General features: G+C 32.2%; 1 protein-coding gene across 1 annotated transcript in view; it reads right to left on the reverse strand.

Annotated features, from left to right (window-relative positions):
- Positions 1-354: 354 nt before the first annotated feature.
- The window catches only part of LOC132718958 (uncharacterized), a 35,980-nt gene continuing 18,034 nt past the window's right edge, over positions 355-18,300 (reverse strand). The window contains exons 16-28 of the mRNA XM_060702672.1: positions 16,676-16,744; positions 15,556-15,744; positions 14,550-14,618; positions 14,027-14,197; positions 13,159-13,227; positions 12,382-12,570; positions 11,345-11,416; positions 11,031-11,084; positions 7,690-7,761; positions 7,382-7,435; positions 6,386-6,505; positions 5,753-5,818; positions 355-541 (exon numbers count right to left, since the gene is read on the reverse strand). Coding sequence (XP_060558655.1) covers positions 438-541; positions 5,753-5,818; positions 6,386-6,505; positions 7,382-7,435; positions 7,690-7,761; positions 11,031-11,084; positions 11,345-11,416; positions 12,382-12,570; positions 13,159-13,227; positions 14,027-14,197; positions 14,550-14,618; positions 15,556-15,744; positions 16,676-16,744 — 1,298 coding nt within the window. The 3' untranslated portion in view covers positions 355-437. The remainder of the gene's footprint in view (positions 542-5,752; positions 5,819-6,385; positions 6,506-7,381; positions 7,436-7,689; positions 7,762-11,030; positions 11,085-11,344; positions 11,417-12,381; positions 12,571-13,158; positions 13,228-14,026; positions 14,198-14,549; positions 14,619-15,555; positions 15,745-16,675; positions 16,745-18,300) is intronic.

Genomic DNA, 18,300 nt, shown 5'->3' on the forward strand with positions numbered 1-18,300 from the left:
AAATTCATAAATTTTAAAATTTAAGTTGAAAGGTTTCCAAGCCTCAGTGGAGGTCCTTTAATGCTAACATTATATCTCTTGAATTCCTGAAAAGCATTTCTGAATAGGAAGGTGAACAATAAAGAAAAATGTTTCAGATCTTCTGTTTTATGGTCCACCGAGCTTTTTCGCTTTATATCTTTTGAACTTGTTCAAAGCAAACGCAAAAGCAGTCGAAATTAAGGGTCTGGTAACAGTTCAGACTAAGTAAATACAGTAAAAAAGGTGACCAAGAATACTTAGAGTAGCTGTTTGTTTTATTTTAATGTCATCTTACTCGCAGTGGTAATGGATTCTTAATTAATCAACACATGTTATGACTTTCTGTAATAACATCATACTTGTTTGAAGTGGGCGAAGATAGACATTAAGTTATTTGTTTTTTTTTACAACATTTTCTACAAAACAAGCTTATTATTATTACCTCTTGGCTTTGAAGAATCCGGCCTTTTTAGATCACTTTCGAAAGGATTACTTTCAGCATTGTTAGCAACAACAGATTCTGAAAGAATTTTGATGATAAGAATAGGAAGATAAAATAATAATACTAAGAAATGATAATAATTTTCTCAACAATCGTGTTGATGATAGCACAATTTCCTTAAAGAATGTTTACTATTTTATAATGTATTTTATTTTGTTGATGTTTTTTTCGGTAAATAGCTAAATTTGATCTATTAAATACCATAAATGCACAGCTGAGAGACATTTTTATGCCAAATCTGTTTGTGTTGAAAATTGAAAACAATGCACTTCATTTACCGCATGATTTGTAGAAAAAAAGTCACAAGAAGCTTAGATTTAAATTGAACATTATTCAGTTTTTGAATTTCAAAAGATACTTCAAATCTTGAATTCCGTTGTAGAGGATAATTTGAATTATTAATGTTCAGTACCTTGACATGACAATCAACAATCGACAATCACTATTCAATGTTTGGCTAGAAATCAATATTCAGCTCAATAATCGGTACTCGTTAGTTTCCAACGTTAGTTAGTTGAATTCTGCTTAAGCCGGTGCTAGGGGGCGTGGACGGTAACTTGCAATTTCCATTACCGTCCATCAATCAAACCGAGCCTGCAACATTTTACAATTTTGCCGTGTTGGGCTTTCTTTAGGGATTCTGTTTTTCACTACTCCAATACCATATTATAATGAACGTGAAGTTAGAAATGAACTATCAGCTAGACAATAAAAATAACCAATTCTGAGCTAAACAATCGACATAGAGATAAACATTCGACATTCATTAGTTTGAAATATAATTTCAAATTGATTGTGAAGCTAAACAATTAACATTTAGCTAAACGCCAGTAGAATGAATATGTAGATCAACACACAAGAGTATAATCAAATACTTGATTTATTATAGACAAATGGCGTAAAACAGATAAGGGGAAAGAAATGCATCATTTAGTCAACACAGGCAAAGTTCCAAATGTATATACATGCAACACAGTCTTTTCTTTTCCTCCAAAATGTAAAACCATCATAGGGTAGACTACCCTCCGGTTTAAAGGGGATTATTATGCCCCTGCACTTAAGTGAATATAGGTCTGAATTTACTTAAACAGTCACAGGTTAGATTAGACTTCGCTTGGGTTTTTTGGGATTATTATGCCCCGAAATTCACAGATCAATCTAGTACAGAACATAGTCATTTAACTTCTTAGGTAGGCACCGCTTACGAGCGGGGCAACTAGATACATTGGACTCTGCAAAATGTGGAACAACAGTATTCGCTTCCGAATCAGAATAATTGTCAGTATTTCCCTCCTGAGAATCATACATAACCCAAATTCTGGATCATAGTCATTTGAACTGATTATAGGTTTCGGTGGTGGACTCGATATTTCCAACGGGATATTTTGTGTGACGAGCGGAACGTGAAACATCTCTTGCTTATTCATTACGCTCTCCACGTCAGAGTCGAACTTAATTGGCGGTTCTTTTGTAGAAGCTTTGAAAGGTGTTGCTACTTTGAAGCAATCGGAACACTTAACACGATAGGAATTGCACCTGAGCTGGTAACCTTTAAATTTACGAATATTACACCATGGAAACTCTTAAGTCACTACATTGTACCTTTCCCGAGCATTTGTTTTTGTTGAGGTCTTTTCGAAGATACACAATTTCGCCTACTTTTAAATCAGGATAACCGGAGTTTGATTTGACGGGCATTTTGCTTTTTCACTTTGTACATGATTTGTCGTTCTTTGAACACGTTGAGATAATATTAATTTCTGATCATCCACAGGAATTTGTCTATTTGAGAACTGATCTCTTTGCATCCACAATTCTCTGGAAGATAAGCCTCGTCTGCGAAAACGCGTGTTTAGACGGGCGGTTACTATCGCGAGATTCATAGGAGTAAGTATTTTGATGAGGTGACGAGTTTGCTCGAAGAATTTCACCCTCCAATGCCTGTATAGCCTTTTCAGCGACCGGGTTTTTGTTGTAAGTTTTGGCACGTCCTAACTTTATTGACATACGGTGTCGAGCTAACAACTGATCATCTACCAATGCTTTGAAACCTGGAGCTGGGTCGGTTCTAATCACAGCGTACGGACCGTCAAGCGGGTGAACCTCTGCCAATAATTGTATAATAACATCATGCAAGTCAAGATCACGCTCACTTTCTAGCAACTTTGTGAATGTTAATGAGGTAACACATTCTCGAACTTCTAAAACAAGTTGACGTTCCCGCTTCATAACATCGGCGGCAAAAGCTAATCTAACGGTTTCCGGTGGATCTTCGGAGCTTTGTTCATCGCGCAATTTTGGTGCCTTTGCCAGGGATGCACACTGATGGCAACCTTTATTGACCATCTCTATTGATTTGTCCATATCCAAAGCATAAAAGTTTCTCTGTACGACGGATTTTAACTGGCTGACGAAAGGGTGTCCCAACTTTATATGTATAGAGTTCAAAAGTCTATCAAGAACTTGTCGGGGAACAACAATACATTCCTGACTTGGCATGAACGGAAGGCTCCGTTTAACGACAATGAGTCCATCTCGAGAGAGTGAGGCTATGTTTAAGTATCGCTTTATGTCTTTTACATTTGTAAGCTTCTTTGAAGGTCTTGTGCCTTGGCGAAGATGCGAAACAGTATGACGGAAATCTGCACACTCTGATTGAATGGACAACCAAGCAGATCTACTTGTAAACGGACATTTTACGTACCATTAAGGACATCCTCCGTAGTAATATGACGCACTACAGATTCTTCCTAATGACTTATGAACGAACAAATTTGACAGCTTTGATTCGAACATTCGGGTGCATTTCGGCTAACGATATCCGACGGTAAGATTGCTGCTCCAGAAACATGGCGAATTGAAACCTGAAAGCGACTTGCGGTAGATAGAAACGTAGAGACACGTGGACTTGATAAAAACTCCCCTCTGCAAAGCTTTTCAAAGGCTTGAACGCATGGCTTACTGTCGATAAGTATGTATGTAGATGTGAACGATTGGATAATGTAGGGATTGATAAGGCCTCAATTTCACACGGTAACCAACGATTCTGGTTCTGACAGAATCTTTAGCTAAAGAAACCAGTTACATGAAGCTTATCGTTCCTGTTGACATAAAGAGAATCCCCGAGTCCTCTGTTCTTCGAAGCACCATCCGTAACAATCCATAGTTGATCAGACGGAGGGGGAATTGTTATTGAGCGATTGGAATATGCCATTTGAGCATTAGAAAAAGCCACTTATTAGATCGTCAGTCCAAACAATAGAGTACTTTGATTCATCTTCAGCTATTACTACTTCTAGAGGAGATAGTATTTCTGATGTGTTTTAATGACACGAGAAAGCACGTTGTATGCGCCTATGAATGAGCGCATAGCAGTGACAGTTTTCGGCGGTTGGCATGTAGAAAACGTTGAAATGTTCCCATATCCAGCCGACAATTGATGCTTGTTTAGGTGCAACAATGGTCTTAGTAGCTGATAAATTGAGGCTGGTGTATTTCCGCCACAATACAGGTCATCTGCAATTTTAGCTACGGTACCATCTTGTACTAGGTGTCCTAATACTCTACACGTGAGTTCTTAAAGTGCTGTCTCAGAACCAGGCATTCCCATTGCTGAACGTACATAAACTCGTACACCACGGAACGGAGTTGATACACCACAGTACTTCATGGAGTCTTTTGACAGTGGAATTTGGTACAAGGATTTAGTCAAGTCAGTAATAATTATATACTTCCAAGGCGCAATTTGTCTGAGAGTTGAATCGACATCAGGCATCAATGACGGTTGTGGTTTGCTATATCTACCAACATCTGCAAAGGCTGTGACTAGTTGAAAAGTACCATTCGGTTTCATTACAAGAAAGGACGGATTCAAATACTCTACTGTAATTCCAAAATCATCGGGGCGTTTGAAAACACCGATTCGTTCCAGTTCGTCAAATTTGTCATGTAGACTAGATAACTGAGATTTCGCATATTGTGGTAATCGTCCTTTGCGATGAGGAGGCTGCACGGGACCCAAATTCACCTTTGCTTCCAATGAACCCAATGTACCATTGTAACCTTTAAAGTTCGGATTGAAAAAATCATCATACTTTTAAACTAGCGATTTAAACTGATCTCTCATACCTGTTGACAATATGTCATCTGGGTCGACACGGACTTTGATTTTGTTTAATACACTTGCGTTCACGGTAATAATTCTATTACGAGATGACATACACAGGTCTTTATCGAGAGTGGGGCGTAATCTTGCTGCCACCACGCCAGTAAAATGGATATGTAGATCAACACACAAGAGTATAATCAAATGCGTGATTTATTATAGACAAATGGCGTAGAACAGATAAGGGGAGAGAAATACATCATTTAGTCCAAAACAGGCCAAGTTCCGAATGTATATATATATATATATATATATATATATATATATATATATATATATATATATATATATATATATATATATATATATATATATATATATATATATATATATATATATATATATTAAACAAATGCATTTCTTGGTTAACATCCTTTATAACAAACATTGTGGACGAACTAGGTTATGGTGCTTCCAGTTTTAAGCTTTGTTTCTAATTGCAGAATTACGATTGGCCATTCTGTTTCGGTTTCTACCTGTTCAATTTTATAACCAGTTTATGCCAAAAGAACTCCGAACTGTCATCAGTCTTAAATAAATTGCAACTATTACATGATGACTCTTTAACACAAAAAAGACAATTTTATTCATTTTTGTTTGGGAAGTGAATGTTTGTCCTAGCACTGGAGTTGTAAATAGAAAAACGGTACATGTTGAAAACTCATTCTGTCAACACGCGCGTAAAACATTTAAGTAGCAAAGGTAAGAATTAACTATTTCATTATTTAAAGATGTATAATGACTGTGTTCATTGAATGCCGTCTTCCCTTGTTGATCTTGTTTTACATATTATCAAATTATAAGTATTTTTCAAACAATTGTACGCTATTTGTTCGGTCATAACTATGTTGCATCGGATTTTCACAGTTTTAATCATTCAAATATTTTAGATAATTGTTAAATGTTCAGTAGTTGACATAAAAATGTCGTTTCAGAATTGGACGAAGTAGTTTGTAAGTTTAATTTAATCACACTGACAAAATATGTTTGAGGTAGAAAGCCAAGATAATCATAACATTATTACTTTTAGCAACTACCGTAAAAACTCTGAATAAATAATTAACCTGTTGTTTGTGAAGATTCTGCTTTTTGAATTCCTCTTCCTGCATGTTCTGAATTAATTTTCTCGCCTGTAAAAGATAATATGTTACCTTGTATTTAATTTCTTAGTTGTATGAATGTTCCTGTGAGAAAGAAAGGTGAATTATGGTTTACAACACCATTAACATTAAATGTTAGAATATTTTATTACCTTTACGGTAATCGAATTGAGTTATACACGTGCACAAACTTTAGAAAGGATATATATTACCAGCGATTTTTTTGGTTAACAGGCTTTACAACAAACATTGCAGACAAGCTATGTTCTGGAGCTTCCAACTTTGAACTTTGTTTATTATTGCAGAATTGCAATTTGCCATTCTGTTTTGGTTTCTATCTTATCAATTTAATAACCACTTTATGCCAAAAGAACACACATAACTCGCTTCAGTTTTAAATCAATCGCAGCTCGATCATATGATGACTCACTAAACATTTCATTTGACACGAAAAAAGACAATTAAATTCATTTTGATTAGGGTAGTGAATGTTTGTCCTAGCACAAGAATTGTAAATAGAATAACGGTACATGTCTCAAACACATTCTTTCGCCAATTTTTAGCAATCTACCGTCTAACTCAGAATAAATAATAAACCTGTTCTTTGTAAAGATTCTGCCTCGTGTATTCCTCTTCCTGCACGTTCTGAATTGATTTTGCTCCCGGTAAAAGATAAAAAGTTATCTTGTATATGCTTTTTTAGTTGTTTGAATATTCCTGTAAGAAAATATATATATTACATGTGCATGTCTTGATTAACATGCTTTAAAACAAACATTGAGGAAGAACTAGGTTTTTGTGCTTTTAACTTTAAGCTTAAAAAGATTGGCAATTAGCCCGTTCAGACATCGGTACCCCATCGTAAACCTAATTGGTATGTAATGTGACGCAGGTTTTAATGTACCTTGCGAGAGGAGCTGGCGTGGGGTTTTACATGTATTGTATTGCCAAGGTGAAACTTTCAGTTTTGCGTGGGTATGTTACAGTGTAGTATTATAAATACAAATGTATTAACTGCTCGTTAACTTTAACACAAAATAAACCACGGCAATTACATTACCATGGTAAATTTTAATCATCGTTTTTATAATTGGCTGCTGAAGAAGTGTATATATGAAGTATTTTATTAATTAAATAAATACTGAACACATGTAAAAGGACATTTATTTCGTATTCGAAATTTTCGGAACCAATGAATAAAATGATAAAAAAGTCAAAACTATAATTTAAAGATGAAGTTCGCTAAAGGATTTGCCAAGTGTAATCTAGTAGATATAGAATTTATTAGCCCATAAAATTTAAGGGCGTCCTTTCTTAATAACGAGAGACTGCTCACGGGATCAAATGAGAGTGATTGAAGTATTCGAATAACTCGTTTGACCCTAAACATGGACAGTCTGATGTGCATAAGTGCATAAGATGCTCGTAAAATTTCAGATTAAATAGCGGTGTCGTTGCAGAATCTTTTTTCCCGATTTTGTTGCATAAGTTCTAGCATGAAATATATTTGAAATAGATAATTATAATAACAAAAACATATATTTTTAGAAAGCGAGTATGTATAATGAAAATGTAATAAATTTATTCACATACCGTATTCTTGTGGAGAATCTTGTACTTTTTCACCAAATCTTGTACGTCCAGTTTCTGAATTTTTAACACAAAAATATGTAAATTATAATAGATTTTATGCACCGGAGGTAATGAAACTTTTTTTAAAGAGACATAACCTGTTGTACGAGTAACTTAAAAAATGAGATAATTTTATTTTATTCAAATTCATATGTAGCACCTAATGATAAGTAGAATATTATAAATCATATTTTTTAAACTAATTTTAGTGACACATTAATTGCTCAATAAAAGTGCATGATTTCGTCAGAACTAAAGAAAAATGCAACCTGTTGTTTGTAAAGATGCTGCTGCTTGTATTCCACTTTCAGCATGTTCAGTTTGTGAAGTCACCTTGTCCCCTGCAAAAATAAGTAGTTGAGCTTGTTGAATAGTTTTTAACAGTTGTCCACGATCTAGTAAAAATGTGCATTATGTTGTTTTTTTGTCAGCTTTTCATACAAAATTTTCAGAAATATCTCTCATTTGTAAAGGAATTCGATTAACTTGATTTTATATAAGTTATTTTTAGATATACTTCCGCGTGCAAAATCTTCTTTGTGAAAGAGAAAAAAACATGGGGACAAAAATCTTATATTACAAAAAACTATATTTCATAGCGGACGACTATGGTGGACGTCTAATTCTTTCTAAATATTCGATATATTTGTCATCGTGTCATTATAATCTAGAATTATCGGCGACGTTATTCCAGTGATGCTTCAAGAAAGAAAATATTATTTAGTTGATGATGTGACTTGTTAAGATCTGTTTTTATAAAAGTAATGCATTTTATTGTCATGATCAACTAAGTGCATAAAATGCTCGTAAAATTTAAAATTCCATGGCGGTGTCGTTACAATATGAATCCCCCCCATTTTGTAGCATTCTTTCTAGCATGAAATATATTTGAAATAGATAATTATAAAACCAACAAACATTTTTGTGGAGAATCATGTTCTTTATTCCAAATCGTGTGTACTGTAAAAATGTTAATTCGAATCCTTTGTAATATTAAAGGGAGCATAAAAATGCAATTTTAAATAAAATTGACATATAAATTGAGTTCATCTTCCCATTTTCTCCTAGCAGTAGAGGGTGTATTTGCTCTAAGAATATACTCATTAATGTGTCTACATCCGTTCTTATGGCTTTTGATTATTTTAATCATAAAAGGCTGAATAGGCATTTCCTATTTCTGAGGTTTGTGTCTAATAGATAATTGATTGAACAATCCCAAAATAGACTCTTTAATGTTTTGATACTCTTTAAAACGGTATTTATATCAAACTTAATATTGATGACAGCAAATGACTTTTATTGTCTAAGAAGTAATTTATCAATACAATGCCCATATTTACATAAATTTTGAATAATAAAAACAGTAGAACCACCTATTTTATACTTAGATTTGCCAAAAACAGGGAGTAAGCAAAATTCACGCTACTGTTATTTACAAAATTCATTTAGTATTATACATTACCATCCTTCTTATCCAAGTCAATTTTAGAGACATTATGAAAGTATCTAAATGTTTTATTCTGAAACCCCTATTTTAATTATTCTGAATAACAACCATTCCTTTTTATTTCATCTAGTCCTGACTTCCATACGAATTTAAGGAAGTAGTTTTGTAAAGCTTTGATTTTTTCTATATCAGGATTTGGCAGACTAAGAATAAGGTGTTTTATATGGTAATGCAAATGACGTAATTACAACATGGTTACCAAAAGGGGTATAATTCGTCTTGACCGTGGAGTAAATAACTAAATAAATTTCCTCCCGTTTAGATAAATAATTAGCCTGAATTATGTAATTTAAATAAATGGTACAAGTAACACCAAGTTACTGAAGATTCCCACTGAAGATTAAACTTCGGACAAGTTATATGATTTTCCCCTTAATCATAGAAGGAATTCATACAGCTTTTGTTCTATATACGTTTATGTTGAGACCTGAAATTTTAGCATAGAATTTAATACTTGCATAGTGTGTCTTAGAGATTTAACAGTTCCATCAAGCATTATAGTTGTGTCATCAGCATATTGAGATCATAGAAATTCCGAGGTACATGCATAAAGTCTGACACTTTTATATGTGTATTATTTGTGAAAAGCAATGCAAGAATTTCTGCACATAATATAAACCACGTCAACGTTGTACTTGAAAGCAGTCTAACAAATGCCCATTAATTGTTTCACAAGAATGAATGATTTTGTTAACTTTTTTAGCCAACTTATGAAATGTTCACCAAACTAGAAGAACTCTAAAACTTTATGCATAACTGCCTATGGTATAGAATCAAAGGCTGTTGCCAAATCAATAAGTAACAACATTCCAGGAGTTTGACGATCATCTGTATATTGAATATTATCATACTAGATTAGTCTTAGATAAGTCTTATATTGTCACCTATGTATTTTCCAGTTAAGAAACCACTTTGACCTTCACTTGTAAGTTAATTTAATACCGTTTTAAGGCGTTGGGCAATATTAGCTGATCCAATTTCATAAAAACACTTTATACAGAAATCGGTCTCCAGTTTTTAAAATATCTTTCAATCTTGTCATATGTGTTATTTTTTCCAATTTATACCGGTTGTTTTATGAACCTTTCGAAAGGAGCTGGTGTGGAGCTTTTCATGTATTGTATTGTCACGGTGAAACTTTTAGTTTTGCGTGGGTAGGTTACCGTGTTTTATTGAGCGTGTTGAGCTTAGGGATTCTTATTTTCTCTATTTTATCGCCACATCAGCGTTGTTTGTGCCGTGTGGAGGCTGTAAAAAGTCGTCCCGTGCATTCAATCAGGGATGTTATATTTCCGATCCTTAAAAATCGTTCAGCACGACATTATTGTTGTGCTTGTGGTTTTTCGTTCTTTCTTTTTAGCATCTTTCTTGTTGGGTGGTTCCAGTATTCCTCACTTGAATACTGTTGAATCACCCTTAGGATATGTGGCCTGCTTTTTAAATTTGTCCTTTTGACGTCGTATCTGTGATATACAGGCTTCATAACCTCTGATCCCCTTTAAAAATTCCATTTTATTTAGTTCCGCCCATTGTTTTCTCGTTTAGGGCACATGCATTTTTTTTACTTGGGGACCATATGCCGCTTTTCCTGGAATGGCACTAACGTGTCACATTGAAGGTTCCATGACAACTCCCTTGACCTTCACTTGTAAGTTAATTTAATACCGTTTTAAGGCGTTGGGCAATAATTATTATATAAAATTTGAATGACACACTTCTCTTATTAACGCCAAAGGATTTGCCAAGTGTAATCTAGAATATATAGGATTTATTAGGCCTTGAAATTAAGGGTTTCCTTACTTAATAATGAGAGACTGCTCATGGGTTCAAATGATACTGATTAAAATATTTTCAAAAAACTATACATAATTCATCCGACCCTAAACATGGACAGACTGATTATTCATCATTACGATCGATTAAGTGCATAAGGTGCTCGTAAAATTTCTAATTTTATGGCGATGTCGTTGCAGAATCTTTTTTTCCCAATTTCGTAGCATACTTTCTAGTATCAAATATATTTGAAATAGATGATTAAAATAACCAAAATATATTTTTAAAAGGGGGATGCATAATGAAAATGTAATAAATTTATTCACATACCGTATTCTTGTGGAGAATCATGTTCTTTTTCACCAAATCTTGTACGTCCAGTTTCTGAATTTTTAACACAATAATATGCAAAGTATAATAGATTTTATGCGAAGGTTATGAAACGTTTTTAAAGAGACATAAACTGTTGTACGAGTAACCTTAAAAGTATGAGATATTTTTTGTTGTATTCAAATACCTATGTAGTGACTAATGATATTTATTAAGATGAACATTATATGTCATAGTTTTTAAACTAATTTTAATGACACATTTATCGGTCAATAAAAGCGCATGATTTCGTCAAAACTAAAGAAAAAAGCAACCTGTTGTTTGAAAAGATGCTGCTCTTTGTATTCCACTTTCAGCATGTTCAGTTTGTGAAGTAACCTTGTCCCCTGCAAAAGACAGAAGTGTAGCTTGTTTCATAGTTTCTAACAGTTGTCCACCATCTAGTAAAAATGTGCATTATGATTTAAATAAATGTACCTCTTGTGGTTTCCTTTTAAACAACGTAAACACTTGGTGAGTTATGCACATCAAACTAAGGCGTTTTTTTTAAATTGATAAAAGAACAATACATATGGAAATATGTATAAGAGTAAATTCGGTTCTTGCTTTCTTGATTTCCTTATTGTTTGTTTGAACCTTTGTTTTTAAAACGGATATTAGTTTTTAAAGTTCCTTTTTGTTGAATATCCTTAAAAAAGTGATCCCTAGGCAGCATCAAAATTACATGAAAAATGCAGGCTCGGTTTAATTGAGTCTGTACGTGAGGGATATTGAAAAGTGCAACATCCCTCACGCCCCGGCTTGAGCGGTACTTAATTCTCAACACTTAAAAGTGCTTAAACCATAATTATTTACGTCAGAACCAATCTTTGCCATACCGAAACCATTCTAATTTGAAAATTAAAAGAAAATTGAATAAATATATGTTATCTAGAAAACCAGTTTGGTTAATTGACTGCCGAGATACAATTGAAACATGTGTTAAAATTGTATTGAAATTGAATTAGAAAACAAACAAACATGAATAATAAGAATAAAATAAACTATGATTTGACCTATTCTTTTACAAAAAATGTTGAAAATGCTTATTATTGCTCTCCTACTTAATTCATTATAATCTTAATTCATACTATCACTTAACATATATGTTACTGACATAAATTTTTCATTTACATCAATTTGGTTTTGTTGTTGTTGGACATGATCGTGAAATAATATGAAAACATCACTTGATGTTTGTTTTATACCTTATCTAGAATGATTAAAAACTTCTGAAAATTCTGCATGTAGAAAAAAATGTCAAACTGAACAGTACCGAAAACACGATTACTATAGTATTATGAAAAAGTACCCGCTTCCTCCTCAAAATCAATCATAGGAAATATCTGATCCATTTCATTATGTTTAGTCATTCGCCCACAATTTCTCTCTGCATGTTCATAGTACATTGTAGCCATCTCCTTATTTGTGTTTTCCATTTGTCCGGATATTTTTATACGCTGTATATTGCGCGGTTTCACAACAGTGGATGTATCTGAAACTGAAATAAATAAGGATACAACATCAAAAGCTAAATGACTTATGGTTCTAACACTTTGCAAATGCATATTTATTTATATTTGAATAGAATTTCCTGCCAATTCGATCTCGGTTTTTGTACAGTTACATACTTTAGAAACAATTGGAATTTGCTTAAATTAGAATATTTGGATTGAATTGCAAAAGTTTCATCTGAATAACAGGTTAGATTATATTCTGATTGCTGACAGCATATCTTGTCTGGTCTTGAAATAGCATGGTTTGAAAATATATATTGGCGCTGATTCAACCGCGTTGTGGCCATAATAAAATGACTAAACTATTGATGCTGAAACCGGTAACAGGTAACGATATCCTGACGTTGACGTCAGTTTTTTTTTTCAAAATGCGTCAATGTCGCCTATATATTGCAATTGTGTGTACTTTTTTTTAACATATCCTGCTATAATTACGTACACAAATTTCAAATGGATTTTACATAATAAAGCTTATGCATTTTTGATAATGCCCCGTATTTCAAAGGATAAGTTTTTCACTTGTTCATTCTAATTCAATATTTTAGGATCTAGATTGTTATGGGTTATCTTACCGAAGATATCTACATCAACCTTACATCCAAGAATTGTCAATGGTTGGACGTCCATTATCCTATATACAGCTGTAAAACAAATGTAAACATTATTTAATGACCTCTGCTATCTTTCTTACAAACAGAGTCAAATCAGTTTGAATACTGTGTTTGAAAGAACTTCAATTTGAATATAAAAAGACATTTACTGTCTGTCTCCTTGTTGTTTTAAGTACATGTATCGGAACTAGAAGTTAAAATATTCCATCCTGTGTAACATTTTAAACGTAGATACAGAAAGTATCTGACGCGTTGTTTTACTCTTACAAAGACGATACTATTTTACCAGACAATAAGTAAATCCATAGATACCATTGACAATAATATTGACCGACTTTGTAAAGAAACTTCCTGGATACATAAACTTCAAACACAATATTCACAAGGAATGAATACATTATTTTCTGCTGATGGATACGCATTACATATTTGACATAAGTTGTGTGTTTATAATTTAAGTACGATTTTGTGTTTTCCTTTTCCATATCATATATATCTATAGATAACTAAAGCATTTGTTTATCCAATATAGTGCATAGCTTTTATATATTTGGTATAAATAAGACTCCTAAAATATGTATATTTTTGTATTGGAAACTTCCCGCCATTTTAAAATTACGTATATATTATCATGTCATTTTCGTTGTTTTGATGTATATATTCTGATGAAAACGTATGCTAATCATTGATAAGTAAAAACAATGTATTTATGTTCATATGTTGTTGGTTGTTTTTTCATTTAAACAAGTAAGTTCACAAATCGTTTTCTTTATCCGAATTTGTTCTTATTTGAAAAGTTGTAACACCAAAAATGTCTATACCACCGTACCCGTGGAATTGTCAAACTCAACGATGGCTTTTTTCTCTTTAGATGTAATGCTGATGTCTATAACGTTTCCTCCAAAATCTGTTTTATCTTCGAAAAACTTTTTCAACATGCCTTCTGTCATACAAACTGGCAATTTGGTGAATTGTATCTTTTTGGGCTGGTCAATATCGTCTTAAAAATTGAACACCAACAATAGTATTCATACTGATTAATTTAACCTTTCGCAATAATTTTTGTAGGACATGCATTTTGCATGCTTCTTCAACTTCAAAACTTTGCATGCACATCTTGGAGTAAAAAAATCGTAACAGACATTCACAAAACAATGACAGGTAGATAAGAATTACAACGAAATTACCTATGAATATATCTTTTTGAACATGATAACTCTTATGCGATAGGTAGTAATATTTTATGAATAATCAAAATGTTATTGACAATGACGAAAAAAGCTTAACTATATTATGTGCTGAACATTTCACAATGTACTATGAACTACAGATAAATATTACTTTATACAGACCTATTCTTTCTGTTTCTACTTCCTTCCCGAGTATCAATGTCGGTGTTTTATTCAGTATCCGATCAGCACCTAAAAAGGTTAATGTAACTTTACAATTATACATTTAGTGTAAAAAAATCATGCAATGTTAAAAACAAATGAAGATAGACGTTTTAATAAAAAGCGCTGTGTAAACAATTACATTTTAAACGCCTTAAAGATCGTGTAACACATTTTTTATGGTTTAATCTCATAAATATGTTGCTCAAATTAAAATTTATCAATATTGCAATTTCCAAAAAAGCATTTTTATAAAGATTTTACCGAATTTAACCTATAATTTAAAAAGGGAGGTAATTAGAAATTTATTTTCTATAAAAGTCAAATACTGCAGTACATATATAAAATAAAAGTGTGGTAGCAACCTCAATTATAACATACAGGATCTTTAATTAAACCAGCAATACAGGTTTGTCTTAAACTTTAACATTAGTATATCTGACTATATCGTTATGAAACACCTGGGTCAACAAGTAAGACAATCAATATTTTCTTAAATGTAAACATTAAATTAACCACAATGAGGGACAGTAGTGGATTATCTTCCCTTGATTAAAACCGAGGTTAACCAAAATGTAAGTAGGTCCAAATATTTGGAATCCTTTGCTTTTATCGTTGAGTTTTATGTAAGACAGGTTGATATGTCTTAATCAATTATTTCCACATGCATCAACAAATATATGCATCAACAAATATGTAAACCTTAAGAAAAAAATGTTTCATTTATGTCAACAGATTCTACATCTTATCGCAATATTTAATCTGAATATTACAAATGATCTTAATTAGCCCTAATAATTTTAGTTTGCTACAAGAAATAGGCGATAAAGTCTGAGCAATCCAATACCTTAGGACCTATCTATGTATAGGGAGTACACAGGGGAGGTTATTCACTAATGTCCCTCATTACTTCATATTAGTTAAAATCATATTCTATAGATAAAAAAAATAGTTTAGTGAATTTTACCTGTTTCGTCTTCAAATTCAATTATAGCACATCTATTCTTTCCATCAATAAATATATTGTTTACTTTTCCACCACCCTTTCTTTCTTCGGTCTTAAAAAACATTTCAAGCATCTCCTTATTGGTGTTTTCCTCTAAGCCAGAAACTTTTATTCTTGTTGATTTAGTACGACTCCTATCAGATGTTGTTTCTTAAGAAGAAAATGTACAATGATAAATGATATTTAGTTTGATTTGTATTCTTAATGAATTAGTACGACTCATATCAGATGTTGTATCTTAAGTGTAAAATTTACAAGAAAATATTATATTTAGCAGGATTTCATTTTAAAGTAGTAAATTTGCTTTTCTGTAACCCTTATGTAAAATATGAATGTACATTTGTATTGCCTTAGGAAGAATATTCTCACAATTCGAAACCAATTTGAAACTAACTGTCCAAAATATATGTATTAACGAAAGATTGTTTTGTGCTAACGATGCATGAAAATGTTAAAAACCTCACTGGAAACAGGAGCAAACTATTTTGTTTAAAATCACTTTATTCTATTTATATTCACATGTCAGTTTAGTAATAAAGATTTTTATAAAACTATTTTTTTTCGAGAAATGATTCTATTATAATAGTTATGGATACAAGATTATCTGACAATTAAGAAATTTAAAAATGTTTGTATGTTTGTTTAAATGTATTGGATATTTTAGTAAGTGAATGTCAAACGACACCATTTACAATAAGCATTCGCTCTTTCATGGGTAATCTATTTATTGAATCACACTAAGCATACGACTTGTTTACATATAATAACATGTTCCCTAATTCTTTATTTTCAAGTCGAATGGAATTTTTTTGGAACCACGTTTAAGGCCCTTTTATTTACTTTTCCTTTTTACATAATACATTCATTTTACATTTTTCAATTAATTATTTTACATAACATACGTTACAAACTAATATATATGTTGTTGTAGACATTTTAAAATAATTTCAAAGAGCTTAAACGTGAATCTCTTTAAGAAAAAGTTAAGAAAAAGGATATTATATTTTAAAAAGAATGAGTTTTGTTAAATCAATATTATTTTTTTTCTTTTTTTTTCGAATGGAATTTAATATATGCTTACCAATGACCTTTACCGTGACATCCATACCCAGTATAGATTTCGGATTTCTCAGCAGAAACGCATCAGCACCTGAAATAACGATTTCAAACAAAATTATCAAAGTGACAAATAAAGCATCTATAATATGACTATTTTCTTCACAAACAAATATGAATATGAGAATCGAAGCCCTCCTATCTAATGCATCATCTTCTTAATTTATAATTTCACTTTAACCACTGTCTTCAACTTTTCATTTCCATCAATATGGAAAAATCATGAATGTATTCTCACTAACTGGATAGAAAAATCCGTAAATGTTGAACAGCGGGATTGGAGTTTGAAAATCGTATATTACATGCTTTTATCTCACATTGTACGTTTATCACGTCTTTATGTAATCCTATGCAAAATTTACTCCTATTTTAACGACAAACCTCATAAGGGTTATTTGAATTAAAGAATGAGAGCTAGTTTATTTGGTTGTCAACGAAACCCAGACGTAAAGTGATAATAACTTTAAAAATCCAATGAATCTTATTCTACGAAGGTCAGACTTTTTCCTTATCGATCTGTTACTAAAAATAGAGTTTTGCGAAATTCTTTGTAAACACTGATATGACTCTTTTCTTAAACACATTCATGCGTTTTTGTAATGACAACAAAGCTTTTTAATGACGAATCTCAATTAAATTTATTTTGTTTGGTACTTTGGTCAAAATAACTAGATTAGTGCAAATCTTCGCATCTGTAAAATGCTTTAAGGTATGAGCCCCCCTAATGGGCACTATAAGGAACTATAAAATTGACAACATAGGTCAGTTATATACCTTAAAAGACACAAGAATGGAGATTTTTCTTAAGTAAAACTTGGCTATTAGAAGGGCTCTTTTTCAGAAATGAGAAACTCTAAATATTCTACTTTATAATCATTATGAAAACATGTTTTCCTATAGAACAATTTTGAGAAACAAATAATAGCATTCAGCTAACAAATTATCCGGCAAAATTATTTTTTCTACTCAAAATGTTTAAAATATGTATATAAATGTTACCCTACCCCACCCATTTAAAGTACTTGTTTGATCATTTTTCTACTTGGAGGGCCTTATTCAAAATATCCCTAAAATTTACTCAAACCAGGGGCTGTTTTCAAAGTTTGTATAAATTTTCTTAAAAGTATATTGGTTGCGATTGTCAAATATAAAACACTTTTACCGTCTAGTTTTTATTTTATTAGACTTTGAAAATATCAAGTACCATATTTGATAAAAAATTTGGCACAATTTAGCCAATAAACACCAATTACATTTTCATAATTAAAATGAAACACTTTTTTCTTCTCAAGAGTGACATGAGAGACACAAATAATGTTCAAAGAAAAAAAAAGAAAGAAAAAAAAGTTGCCACTTCTGGGGCTTGAACCCACGCCCCTCAGTTACAATGCAGTTGACAGTTGTTCAAGCCTATTTGAATACTCTTCAAAGTGGAGGTAATACATTAGGTGGATCATACCTTAAGTCAATCATTGAAGTATGGACTAAATACTTTACAAACACTTATATTATGACATTTTTACATTAAACATTCTCAACAGCCACCGAAAAATGTTTGCACGTCCAGGATTTTGCACACTTCACTACAAC

The sequence above is a fragment of the Ruditapes philippinarum genome, unplaced genomic scaffold (assembly GCF_026571515.1).
Source record: "Ruditapes philippinarum isolate M1 unplaced genomic scaffold, ASM2657151v2 ctg2008_1_1_1_1, whole genome shotgun sequence".
Lineage (NCBI taxonomy): Eukaryota > Metazoa > Mollusca > Bivalvia > Venerida > Veneridae > Ruditapes > Ruditapes philippinarum.